We start from the raw sequence: 12,956 nt of genomic DNA, 5'->3' as shown, positions 1-12,956 counted from the left end.
AAGACTCCCTGCACTCTGCCCATGAGACTCTAGCCGTGAGTCTCAGCATCTGCTTTGATACCCTGCAGAACGCAGTCTTTCAGAGACCCTCTGTGGCAGGCTCCTGTCCTGCCCCCCCCTTTTTCCTCTCCTCCGAGGATTTGTTTTTTAAATGAGGCCTCACTATGCTTCCAAGCTGACCCCCAATTCCACAGTTAAAGTTATCCTCCTGCCCTACTCTCCCAAGTGCTAGTGCCACGGGCACATGACACTGCTGTTTACTGACCTGGTTAGCTCTGAGCTGCGTGGAACCATCCTTGTACATCAGTGTCACCACCAGAGCTGCTGCCTGCTTGAGAACATCCATCAGCTGAACTTTTGCCAAATCATCCAAATATCTAACATCACAAAGCCGCTTTCCAAAAGCTCTTGTGTCCTTGGAGTTTAGCCAGGTTTCAGTCCCATCAGTATCTTCTTCCAGTGCTGAGAGTTTACTTGCTATTTCTTGGGAAGTACTACATGTAATATATTTCCTTTTACAATTCAAGCGTTCCTTATCTTCTTTAGCTATACTTTCCTTTAGGATGTGCTCTCTCTTATGCTCCCTTTTCTGTAAAACTGAAGATTCCTGATCACACTGTGGAATTAAATGACTGGAAAGAGCCAAAGAGCTGATACTGTTCTGTACTTGGCCAGTAGAGAACTGACCTGTAAGCTTAGTAATGGAGGACTGAGGAAAGAGCTCGGTGGATCCTCTTAGTGTCTGAGTTATTAATGACTTAGGGTTCTGTAGAAAAAGGAAAAATAGTTCATTACAACATGAATTCACAAGACATGTCTAAAAACCAAGTAAATTTTTGATACCGCTTATCAAAGATAACATGAGGAATTTTATGTTATCTATAATCTTTCTCTTTCCATTTACTGTGGTGGATGCTGAGCAAGTGTTCTACCATCCCTAGGAACACACTTTCCAACAGAGATAGACAGTCTTTCTAGACTATGCACAGCTGGATCCTGGGTCTAGAGCAGGTACAAGCTCAAAATGTTTCCTCTAGCTCCTGTACTGGGAGTCATTCATATCAGAAGATAATGAACAAGAGAAAAGCCTGCAATTTACAATGACAAATCTTTAAAGTCCAGTCATAGAGAAAATTATGAAATCATAAAAACTACTTAATAATGTTAATTGAGCTATTAAATTAACAAAAATACAGCTCAACAATCCTTGTCCTCATTCCAGCAATGCGGAATCCACATTGACAGATCCATCCCCTGACAGAAGAAAAGCATTTCCACCCATTTAGTAGATTTGTTTACAATGGCACTTTGTGTTTTAATGTTCATTTCCAAATTTATAATTTATTTCTTGCTTTAAACAACTGTACATTAATATTATTTTTAAAGTAATTTTGAATTGAATGATGGTGGAACATGCCTTTTATTCCAGCACTTAGGAAGCAGAGGCTAGCCTGGTCTACAGAGTGAGTTCCAGGAGAGTCAGGGCTCAAAAAAAAAAGTAATCTTGAAAGAAAATGTCTTAACACTTGGTCATATACCACAGAAAATTTAATATTTATATTTACATTTTTACTGCAGAGAAATAGTTCATGATTCCAAGAACAGATTTTTAGGCATAAAATTAACTAAAATTCTGTAGAGTATTCAAGAAAATGAATTCAGTAAAATTTCAGACTATTGAAGATCTTGCTTTCGTGGGTTTTTTGTTTTGATTTGTTTGTTTGTTTGTTTGTTTGAGACAAGGCTTCTGTGTGCCCTGGCTGTTCTGGAACTTATTCTGTAGACCAGGCTGGCCTCGAACTCACAGAAATCTGCCTGCCTCTGCCTCCCAGAGTTCTGGGATTAAAGGTGTGTACCAGCATGCTCGGCTGCTTGTGCATTTTTTAAATGGGTGATGGTGGATATCAAATTGCCAGAGCGTACTTTGAATCATAGTGGATGTATTTTAAATTTCATGACAGTTTTTAAAATGTCAATATTAACAATATACTAGAATAATGTTCTTTGCAACTTTAGAAACACGTTTTAAATTTCAACTTTAAAATATATCAGGAAGAACATGACTTTTCAAAATCCTAGGGCCAAATAATCAGTCAGTAGTACTAGGAATAGGTTCTCACATTATCCCCACTTTACTACAGGAAGTTTAGTTTTAAATTAGCTTGGGGGCTGGCAAGATGACTCACTTGCCACCAAGCTTAAAGAGCTGAGTTAGATCCCTGGGACCCACGAGGTAGAAAAATGACCCATTCAGCGTTTGCTAGTTGTCCTTTGACTTCCACATGTGCTCCGTGGCATGTATATCTCCCTCAACAAAAATAAGTACATAATAATTCAATAAAACTTGAAAATAGTTTTTCTCTAGGTGTAGTGCTATGTGCCCTTTAATCCCAGCACTCAGGAGGCAGGGGCAAGCAGATCTCTGTGAGTTTGAACCAGTCCAGTCTACATAGTGAGTTCCAGGCCAGCCAGGGCTACACAGTAAGTAAGACCTTCTTAAAATAGATAGTTAAATAGCTTTTAAAAAACTAGGAGCCCAGCAGTGGTAGCACACGCCTTTAATTTTAGCACCTGGGAGGCAGAGGCAGGCAGATCTCTGTGCACTCAAGACCAGCATAGTCTACAGAGTGAGTTCTAGGACAGCCAGGAAACCCTGTCTTGAAAAAAAAATTTTTTTAAAAATTAGGTTAGAAGCCGAACAGGCAATTTTCTCGAGTCCATTCCCATGAGGTGAACTCCACCACTGTTTCAGTAACGTGACCTCTTCTTTTTCTTGTATTGTCAAAACTGGTTAGTTCACTAAAGCTTCAAGCTCTTTCCTCATAAAAATTTTCAGTACGCTTTCCATACTCTCTAAAGGTAGGAGCTTCAGTTTGGACAACTCCTGATCATCCATTACATTTCAACTCACATACAATTTTCATGCTTCAGAAAGCTATCTCAAGGTCCTGCCCCCACTAACCAGAAATGAAAACTGCAACAGCAAAGAGCTTGGTTAAATATCCTCTCTCTTGGTCTCAGAGAACATGAAACTCACAGCTATCATAGCACTTACTGCACACATGGAGCAGATGTGTGGCATGTTTCTGTGCTCTCTCCCTCCCCCATCTAAGTTATCCCATAGGTTCTGGAGACTAGGAACGTGTTTTAAAGCATCATATTCAGAGTCTTAGCATATACCAGGATGCTTACTAAAGATCTGTTAACAAATGAGGATCATCTGTTTAGAATTACTCATAATTGGGAATACTTACCTTTATTTCTAGTGATTGAGTCTTCTCATGTTCAGGTAATACCGAATAATGAACACTGGATTTTTTGGTCACATTTGAAGCTTAAAAACAAACAAACAAACAAGCAAATTAACACTGAAAAAATAAAGAACCAGGCATGGCATGCTTTTAATCCCAGAACTTTGGAAGCAGAGGCAGGTGAAACTCTGTGGATTTGAAGTCTACATAGCCAGATCCAGACCAGCCAGGACTGCATATGGGGACCCTTATACAAAACAAATTATATAATTAGCTCACAATTGAAAATGATTAATGTGCTATTTAACCACTGTCAACACAACCAAAATGCATAAGACCATTGTAGTAAGTGGTTGCATAAAGCGTCTTCAAATTAAGACAGATCTATATAATTATGAAATGTTTATTTGTGGTTACTTGGAATTTGCACTTGAATATTCTATTTTGAAAACTGAAATTAGCCAGGAAGTGTTTGTGTACACCTTTACTTCCAGCACGTGGGAGGCAAAAGCAGGCAGATCTCCGAGTTCAAGGCTAGCCTAGTGTACAGAGCTAGTTCCAGGACAGCTAGGCTACACAAAGAAACCCTGCCTCAAAAAAGAAGAAAAAGAAGAGAGGAGAGGAGGAGAATAAGAAAAAGAAAAGGAAGGAAGGAAGGAAGGAAGGAAGGAAGGAAGGAAGATAAGAAGGAAGGAAGGAAAGAAGGAAGGAAGGAAGGAAAGAAGGAAAAGAAGGGAAAAAAGGGAAGGGAAGGAACAGGAAAGGGAAGGAAAAAAAAAGGAGGGGAGAAGAAAGGAGAGGAAAAAAGTAAGAAACACAACCCAAAGTTAACATTTTGGAAACACCTTCTAAGTACTAAAGGCTTGAAGAAATTGTCAAACTGAATAATACTGCAATAGATTAATCAGGAACTCAGGAAAACATCACTAATACAAACACCTAATTTAGATTAAAAATGTAATAACTCTGGGTTGGAGGGATGCATAAATGGCTCAGTGTGTAAAATGTTTGCTGAGTAAGAATGAGGACTTCAGTTTGATCTCCAGAACTCATGTAAAAAGCCAAGTATGGGGCTGGAAAGATGGCTCAGTGGTTAAAGTGAGTGGCTGTTCTTACAGAGGACCCAAGTTCAATTCCCAGCACCCACATGGCAACTCACAACTATCTGTAATCCAGCTCCAATTGATTTGACACCCTCACACAGAGGGTGTCAGGAAAAATACCAATGCACATAAACCAAAAGTAAATAAATTTAAAAATATTCTTAAAAAAGCCAAGTGTGTTATAAGCTTATAATTCCTCAGCTGTGGCTCATTAGCCATCTAGCCTAGCCTAAGATGGGTCTCCTATCCCAGGTACCAGTGAGAAACCCTATTAAAAACAAACAAACAAAAAACAAAACAACGAGACAAGTAGCTGGCTCCTGCGAGCCTATGGCCTCCACACGCACACTCTTGTGCACCACACTAAAACAAACTGATTGAATAACTAACTTGAGCTGTACAGTGAAGGACAGAACTAAGACTCAATCCCAAACAGTGTAACTTAGACATCTGTATCATAGTCACTTTGACAGGTGTTTCTGTGTACATGGGCCCACTTGCACATGCGTCATTCCAAGGCTCCTGAGCAATCATAGAAAATGGATCTGACAAAGGCACTGAGGGTGGAAAAGATGAACCCAAGCTTGGACCATGTATTGATTCTGTGTAGGTAGGCATGGTGACATATATCTGTGGTCTAGTTTCTTGGGAGGACACTGCAGAAAAATAACTTGAGAAAGACCAACCTTGGCCACATATTGAGATACATTATCTAAAAGAAAAAAAACTCTTATCTTTCAGAGCAGTGTTGCCAACCTGCTGCAAGATGACTAACTGTTCATCAAATATGATTCCACTGGGGACTCTGAGCCCTATCTCTGTTTTTGGGAAGTTGAATGTTTGACAAAGAAAGAGCTAAACAGCATGGGACAGAGGCTGCTATGTGTTAATTGGCCAAGTCTTATGTCTAATAACATGGCTGTTGGTGCAGCCCAAGGTAGATGTTCATAGGTGAGAGATACTTCAGGTCTGTACCCCGGACCTTGCCATACATCTTGCCCCAAGAACTCCCTATGCCAGACCTTCTGACGTTTCTTATTCCAGATTGGTCAACTAGTCAACCTTTGTCTATAGGTCCAAAGTTTTCCAGCCTTGGTTTTCCCATCCATACAAGGTTACTTGATGTCCTCACAATCTCAAGATCCATTCCCTCGGGAGCTAGTATCATGGCAGGGAGAATTTTAAGTTTAATTTTAATCGTTTAAAAGATTTATGGTTCTCTGATGCTGATGGTATAGCCTTACTTCATGTTCTTAAGAGTCTATATTAGGATTCTCTTGTGAAGGCTCTAAAAGACACACATTTATTTTTTTTTTCACCTCTAATAACATAAGGTCTGTTGGTCTGGCAATGCATATGGCTGGGACCCCTTTAGGCCCTACATGAAGCAGGTGACTTTTGTATCATTCATCGCATGGAATAGAACACATTCCCAAATGTGAGATATACACCTTTATTCTTTGCAACATTTTCTATCAGGCTTTGTGCCTCTTTCTTAGTGGTGGGAGGCATGAAATGCTGTAATTCGTTCTCTACTTGGAAGGTGATACCCTACTACACCCCTAAGGCTTCTGAATCACTTAGAGTTTTCTCCACCCATTGAACAGTAAGATCTCTAGTAAACAATATTTCTTGTTTGTGTTGTTGTACTGGCATGATGACATCAAAACACTTTCTCACAGTCCTGGGGCAAAAATAAAGATTTATATTGTCCATCCTAAGTGAATGTGAACTTCTCAACTTTCCTTAACAGCTTTCAATACTAGAGCTGACCCTATAAACACTTGGCACAATGCTAAATTTAGTCAGCAGAGGGTGCTGGAGGAACACTGCCAGAAGATGGACTCTTCTTTTTTTTTTTTTTTTTTTTTCCCCAGTGCTCTACACCAGCTTTGGGGGAGGAAGCTACTCCTTATCTGCTGCTTAGATCTTTTAGAGTTCTCTTTATATGCCTTGGTGGCTAAAATCCATCTAGTAATAATGATTTAAACATTCCCTGTTCAAATTACTATGTGATTTCTGTCTCCTGGGAGAACAAAAATACTTTAACAAGCCCAGTTCTGCTAAACTAGTTTAACAAAAAAGATCAGGAAAGGGAAGGAGACCCAAGAAAGAAAGAGAAAAATTTTGAACATATACTATAAAAGTACATATAAACTCTGAAATCTTCTGATAAAATATATGAGTATATAAAAATGTTTAAGAAAAAGTAGGGTAATAAGATGTCGGGTTTAGTTTTAAGTTTTTCTAACATATTACAAAATAAACAAACATGCCATGTTTTTCTAAGACAGATGCCCCTGCACTGCTTTTAAACAAAAGGACAGTAGGACCTGGACCTCCAGCCATCCAGGCGGCCTAGACATGGAAAAGGGCTTCTGAGCTCTTTGTGTATCTGGATGGCAAAACCTCCAGAACCAAACTTTTGATACCATTTTGTTTTCACCCTTTATTCAAATTGTACTTTGATAATTCACTCTATCTTCTATTTCAACCTACTCTGGTTCCCCTTCTCCTTTTTTCTTCAACTTTGGTCCTAATAACACAATATTAAACATAAAACATTTTTCTGGCACTGGGCACAGGGGCACAACCCTTTGATCCCAGCACTCAGGAAGCAGAGGCAGGTACATCTCTGTGAATTAGAGGCCAGCCTGCTCTACACAGAGAAACCCTATCCAGGACAGCCAGGGATACACAGAAAACTGTCTCAAAAAACTAAAAACAAACAAGCAAAACATTTGTCTGAGTTTGGCTTCTTTAACTTAATATGATCTCTGAGGAGGGGTGGGGGTGTGCTCCTATCAGGAGCCAACAATAATTCCATTGACCTGAAAGCTCAAGACATCCCCCTGATCACTTTGGGCTTCTGATGCTCTTAAACCAACAGGCTAAGAAAGGAGTAAGTGTTAGGAAGGATGATTGATCCAGACTGTCATGAGGAAATTGGGTTACTTCTCCACAACTGAGGTAAGAAAAATTATATCTGAAATTCAGGTGATCCTTTAGGACATGGTGCTGCCATGTCCTGTCAATGGAAATTACAATGACAAGGTGCACAAACTCTTCAGAATGAAGGTATGGGTCACTCTTCTAGGAAAAGAGCCAAGACCTGCTGGGAGTGGAAGAACTACTACATCTGTAGCAGAAGAAGGTGGTTATAAATACCAGCTAAGGCCACATGAGCAGTTGCAGAAATGAGGGTTGTCATTGACATAGTTCTGTCATATTTTAAGAATGTGTTTGTACAGATATTTGTGTTTTCTTTCAATTTCTTTATCATGTAATATAACATCAATTATGAAACTATCAGTGGTTAACATATTTAAGTTCAAGATACTAAAGAACATCCCTCAAGGGACATTGGTGCCTATTCTAAAATTTATAGTGTGTTTGTGGTTGTACAGAGATAATTAAATCACATTAGGCCTAATTATGACCTGGTTAAATACATAATGTGTTTGAAACTGTAAATGAGATAATTATATCATGTTAGGTGTAATTATTATCTGGTTATTATTTTCAATTGGAAATTAAGCATGACATAAGGAGATATAATTGTATGTCAAGTTGACAAGGGGTAAACTTGTGACTATTCTTGGTTGCCAACTTGACTAAAACCCAAGCAGTGCCAGGCATGGTGGCACATGTATGTAATCCCAGCACTTGGGGAGGCTGGTGGATCTCTGAGTTTGAGGCCAGCCTGGTCTACAAAGCAAGTCGAGGACAGCAAAGGCTACACAGAGAAACCCTGTCTCAAAAAGAAACAAACAAAATAACAAACTAATACAATGAGCATGTATGCTAATTCTATAACCTGGCTATTGGGAGTAGGTGTGTAGGTATCTGACTTTGATTTCATTGAATATATACCCAGATGTATACAACCAGACCATATGTATTGATTTATTTGGTTTTTGGAGACAAGGTTTCTGTGTAGCCATGGCTATTCTGGAACTTACTCTGTAGACCAGGCTGGCCTTGAATTCAGAGATCTGTCTGCCTCCACTTCCCAAGTCCTGGGATTAAATACAACCACCTGTTGTGTTTTCTTTTAAAGGGCTTCCATGCTAATTTCCATGGTTGGTACACTAATTTACATATCCATTAAACTGGATCATTAAAGGGTTCCTTTTCTCTCACATCTTGAATAGAACATTTTTAAAAAGAAACTCTTTAAAATTAAACTTATTTTTATTATTTTATGAGTGTTTTGCCTGCATACCTCTGTGCACAACATGCATACCTGGTATCCAAGCAGGTGGTAATTTTCCATGTCAATGCTGGGAATTAAGCCCAGGACTTTTGCAACAAGTATTCTTAATCACTGAGTCAACTATCCAGTCCCAATTTTGTCTTATTGATGACAGATGTTCTTACTGGGGTGGTAATGAAAGTTTTTGTTTTCTGTGTAAACTCAGTTATATTGTGTAAACATGTTTTTGTTTTAATCCCAAGTGTGGGGTTTTAGTTGGGCTATATAATTGTCCACAGCTACTAATTGTCTCGTGCAGGGCATGGCTTTTGCCAGCTGGTGATGGCCTTCTGCATGTGGCATGGAGAGGAGCATGGTGTAGGGCTCAGAATATAAATTGAGAGCCAAGAAAGAGATGGGGTGGCATTTGGTGTTGGTGTGTGGGATGTAGCAGTTTGGAGAGACCCGAGAGAAACATTTCAAGGTGCAGCTTCTTGAAAGAGACTGCTGGCTGCATCTGCTATTGACAGAGATTGGTAGAGAGCCCTAAACGAACCCCTTGACCCTAAACCCTAAAAGTAAAGGGGTTTGAGGCCCCTCTTCCCACTAACCTTTTTTCTCTTCTACTTAAGGTTGTGGAATTGGTGGAAGGGAGGTAGAGGCCTAAACACCCCAAATGAAGTAGAGTTTTAAAAATGAGCGCTACACGGATGAGATGGAATCTCAGTGTAGTTTTGATTTGAATTTTCCTGACAGCTAAAAACATTCACACTTTTCATGTATTTATTGGCTGCTTATATTTCTTTTCATAACTGTCCAATTTACCTGTTCATCATTGACTGGCTGATTTTTTCTTTTTAGTTTCTTGAGTTTTAAAAATGTTTAGATGCCAGTGCTGTTGGACGAATAGCTTGCAAAAATTTCCTCCTGTTTTGTAGGCTGTCTCTTCACTACTTACTTTCCCATGATTCCCAAACCTCACTCTGTATAATCCCATTGGTTACTTCTTGACATCTTAGGCTACAGTCCTATTGTGCCTGTAGCTTTAAGTGTTTTTCCTGTTTTCTTCTAGTAGTTCCAGGTGTTGCATTAATTTCAGTTTTCCTACTACAAATTGAAGATTCTGTCTTTTCTCCAATATATCTTGGCATCTTTGTTTAAAATTGGATGTTTATAGCTCCACGGGTTCAGGCTATTGTTGGTCTGTTTTTGTGACAGTACCATGTTGTATTTGTAGTTTAATTTGAGGTCAAATGTTGTGATATCTGTTGTACTGCTTTTTTGCTCAGGATTGCGTTGACAACTGAAGGTCTTTTGTGCTTTCATATTAATTTAGAAGATTAGTTGTCATTAATGTTGGAATTTTGATTGGGATAGCATTGATTCTATAGATTGCTTTTGGCAATAGTAATTTTCCTCCTGCCAGTCAATGGATGTACTTTTCCCCCACCTTCTAGTGTCTTCAATTTCTTCCTTTCTACTACTCTTTTCACTGTAAAAGTCTCTCTCTTTGTTTAGGTTTATTTCTAGGTCAATCTGTCCTTCCTTCCTTCTTTCTTTTTGAGACAGGGCCTGTCTACATCATCCTGGCTGTCCTAGAACTTGCTATGTAGACCAGGCTGCCCTCAGACATCCTGCCTCTGCCTTTCAAGGGCTGGAATTAAAGAAATGCACCAGCACTCTCAGCCTGATTTCTTGTTTCAACATATCCATTATCTATGTTTATATAGAAAAGCAACTAATGCTAATTTGATCTTGCTACTTTGATCATACGTTTATTTGGATATAAGAGTTTTCTCAGAGTCTGAAATCGGGATAATTGAACATCTTCCTTTCCTATGTGTATACTTTCTCTCTTGCCTTACTGCTCTGGCTTGAAAATTCAAGAACTATATTGGATATCAGTAGAGAGAATAGATAAAATATTTATGTTTATTTTGGGGTGGCCTGTGCTTGCCATAGGGTGCCAGTGGTCAAAGAACAACGTTCAAGAGTTGGTTCTGTCCTTCTACCACATGGGTACCAGGTATTGAACTTAATTTGTCAGCCTCGGTAGTAAGCACCTTTACCTGCTGAGCTATCTCACTAACTAGAAATTGTTTCCCTATTCCTGAATTTACAGGGAATGCTTTCAAATTTTTCTCCATGTAGTATAGTGTTTGCTATAAGTTTTCTTTTAAAATTATTTTTCTGCTTTCATGTGTGTGGTGTGCAAGTGTGTAAATGCATGTAAGCACACACATGAGTGGATACATGAACACATGGATGCTCATGCAAGAAAAGATCCAAAGTTGATGTAAGGTATCATCTTATATCACTCTTCTACCTTATTCATTGAGGTAAGACCTCTCAATCAAACTCAGAGTTCACTATAAGGCTAGCTTCAGTACAGACACACATGTACACACACATACAGAGAGAGAGAGTTTACATGAATTCTGGAGATCTGAACTCCAGTCTTACATTTGTATGTAAGTACTTTAACCATGGACTCATCTTCCCAACTCTTAACTTTAAATTTACATTTATTTATGTTTGTGTTTGCATATGCCACACCATTCATGTAGTCAGGAGACAATTTTCAATTAGCTGGTCTTTGTTACTTTGTGGGTTCTTTTTCCCACCCTTTATTCCCTTAGTTTTACCCCCTGACAACAGATAGGAATAAAACAAGGATAAAGGTGAGAGAAGAATTAGGAAAATCCACAAATCTGATTTCTTCCCTTTTGTTTCTTCTTTGACCACAGCTACTAACAAACCACGACCAACCTCCCTAAACAACAAACCACCATCACCTATCAGGGCTCTAGCATTTATATATACTCTGATTAAGTTCCCAAAATTCCAAATGTTACACAATTGCAGAAATTATCTGCAGCTAGCAAAACCATGTCTCTGCTAGAGCACGAGGCAAATGATAGTCAGCTGCTGCAGACAGTCCGAAGCAGCCCCCTATCTCCACATCTGGAATGAAAATAGAAACACATTCTTATATTTTTGTGTTTTTTAAAGAAACCAAAATTCCAGAATTCTTAAGAATGTCGTTACATTTTGGGAGTTCTCTCTGTTCACCAGGTAGATCCTGGGGATTGAACTCAGGCGGTCAATCTTCGAGGGAAGTGCTGTTGCCCAGTACTAACTCTCTTACTATGTTAAGGTCTTTCTAGACCTAGTTGCTTCAGAAAAAGTATGGAAGAGTATTGAACTTTGTCAAATGTATGTCTCTATTGAGATGATCATATGATTTCTGTGTCTGATTCTATTTATGTACTAAATTAATTTACTAATTTGCTTGTTTTTGAACCACCCTGGAATAAAATTAACTTGATCATGTTGTATGATTTTTTTAAATGTGGTACTAATCTCAGTTTGTAAGTATTTTATTGAGAAAAGTTGCTTCTATGTTCATAAAAGAAACCAGCACTAAAACATTGTGATCTGTGAGGAAAGGTTAAAAAGATGATGAGTACTGGGGGAGACAGAAAAGTAGCACATTTTCAGAAGTGAATGGAGCAACAAAAAGAAAATAGTGAATAGCAGAATATAATATAAAGGACAGGCTGGAGCCAGATGATTCATAATACATGGTAATATTTCTAGGGACAAACTTTCCAGAGAGCAAGGACAAAGAATAGAACAAAGAAACAACTAAAGTGGCAGTCAACTGAACACACAGACACAAAAAAAAAAAAAAAAAAAAAAAAATCAATTTGGAGGCTGTCACAAAAATCCCCAGGAGACAGGGGTCCTAAATGAGGGCAGCAGACTTAGGAACTAAAATCTAAAGCCTTGCAGGGTCATGTAAGTGATTTAAACTGATGATTTTATATCAATTGACACACATAAAAATGTTTACTCGTTTACTCATAATTGGAAGGAAGATAGTCATCATAGGTCTATTCTGTCATTTAGTTTTTTATTCTGTCACTGAAATTCCTAAATATATCTACTAGATACTGGGAATAAAGACAAGCTTCACATTAAGTGGATTTTAACAAATCCATTGGGGAGTCAGCTTTTATAAATTCATGTTTGTAAAAATATTCTGAATATAATATATATTCCTAAACTCAAACTTAAAAATTCTGATCAATGTGCATGGCAACTTTATTTTTATGAAAACAAAGATAAAATAAACATATATACTGATTTAAAACATGCTTAATCACAAGTATAACATAGCATCTAGTCAGCTAACAACATTAAAAACTCTTTTGACCCCAGTAACTGCCAAACACTAAACAATATATACCAACGAGTTTACAGAAGAACCCAACTCTGAATATAAGTGACTTAAGGTAAAAACAAACAAAAAAACTAAGCTAAAGGCACAAAAGATCTAATATAATGGCTTAAAGAACAAAGCCTAAGTTTATTTCTTTCATGTTCTGAGATAAAAGGTCTCAT

At 38.3% G+C, this 12,956-nt stretch overlaps 1 protein-coding gene across 1 annotated transcript in view; it reads right to left on the bottom strand.

Annotated features, from left to right (window-relative positions):
* Poln (DNA polymerase nu) overlaps window positions 1-12,956 on the bottom strand; it is a 127,514-nt gene that overhangs the window by 110,102 nt on the left and 4,456 nt on the right. The window contains exons 2-3 of the mRNA XM_060365492.1: window positions 3,255-3,334; window positions 266-766 (exon numbers count right to left, since the gene is read on the bottom strand). Of these exons, the coding sequence (XP_060221475.1) occupies window positions 266-766; window positions 3,255-3,334 (581 nt within the window). The remainder of the gene's footprint in view (window positions 1-265; window positions 767-3,254; window positions 3,335-12,956) is intronic.

The sequence above is a fragment of the Meriones unguiculatus genome, chromosome 12 (assembly GCF_030254825.1).
Source record: "Meriones unguiculatus strain TT.TT164.6M chromosome 12, Bangor_MerUng_6.1, whole genome shotgun sequence".
Classification (NCBI taxonomy): Eukaryota; Metazoa; Chordata; class Mammalia; order Rodentia; family Muridae; genus Meriones; species Meriones unguiculatus.
Note: the sequence above shows the minus strand (reverse complement) of the source record. Positions and strands in the feature narration are given on the sequence as shown.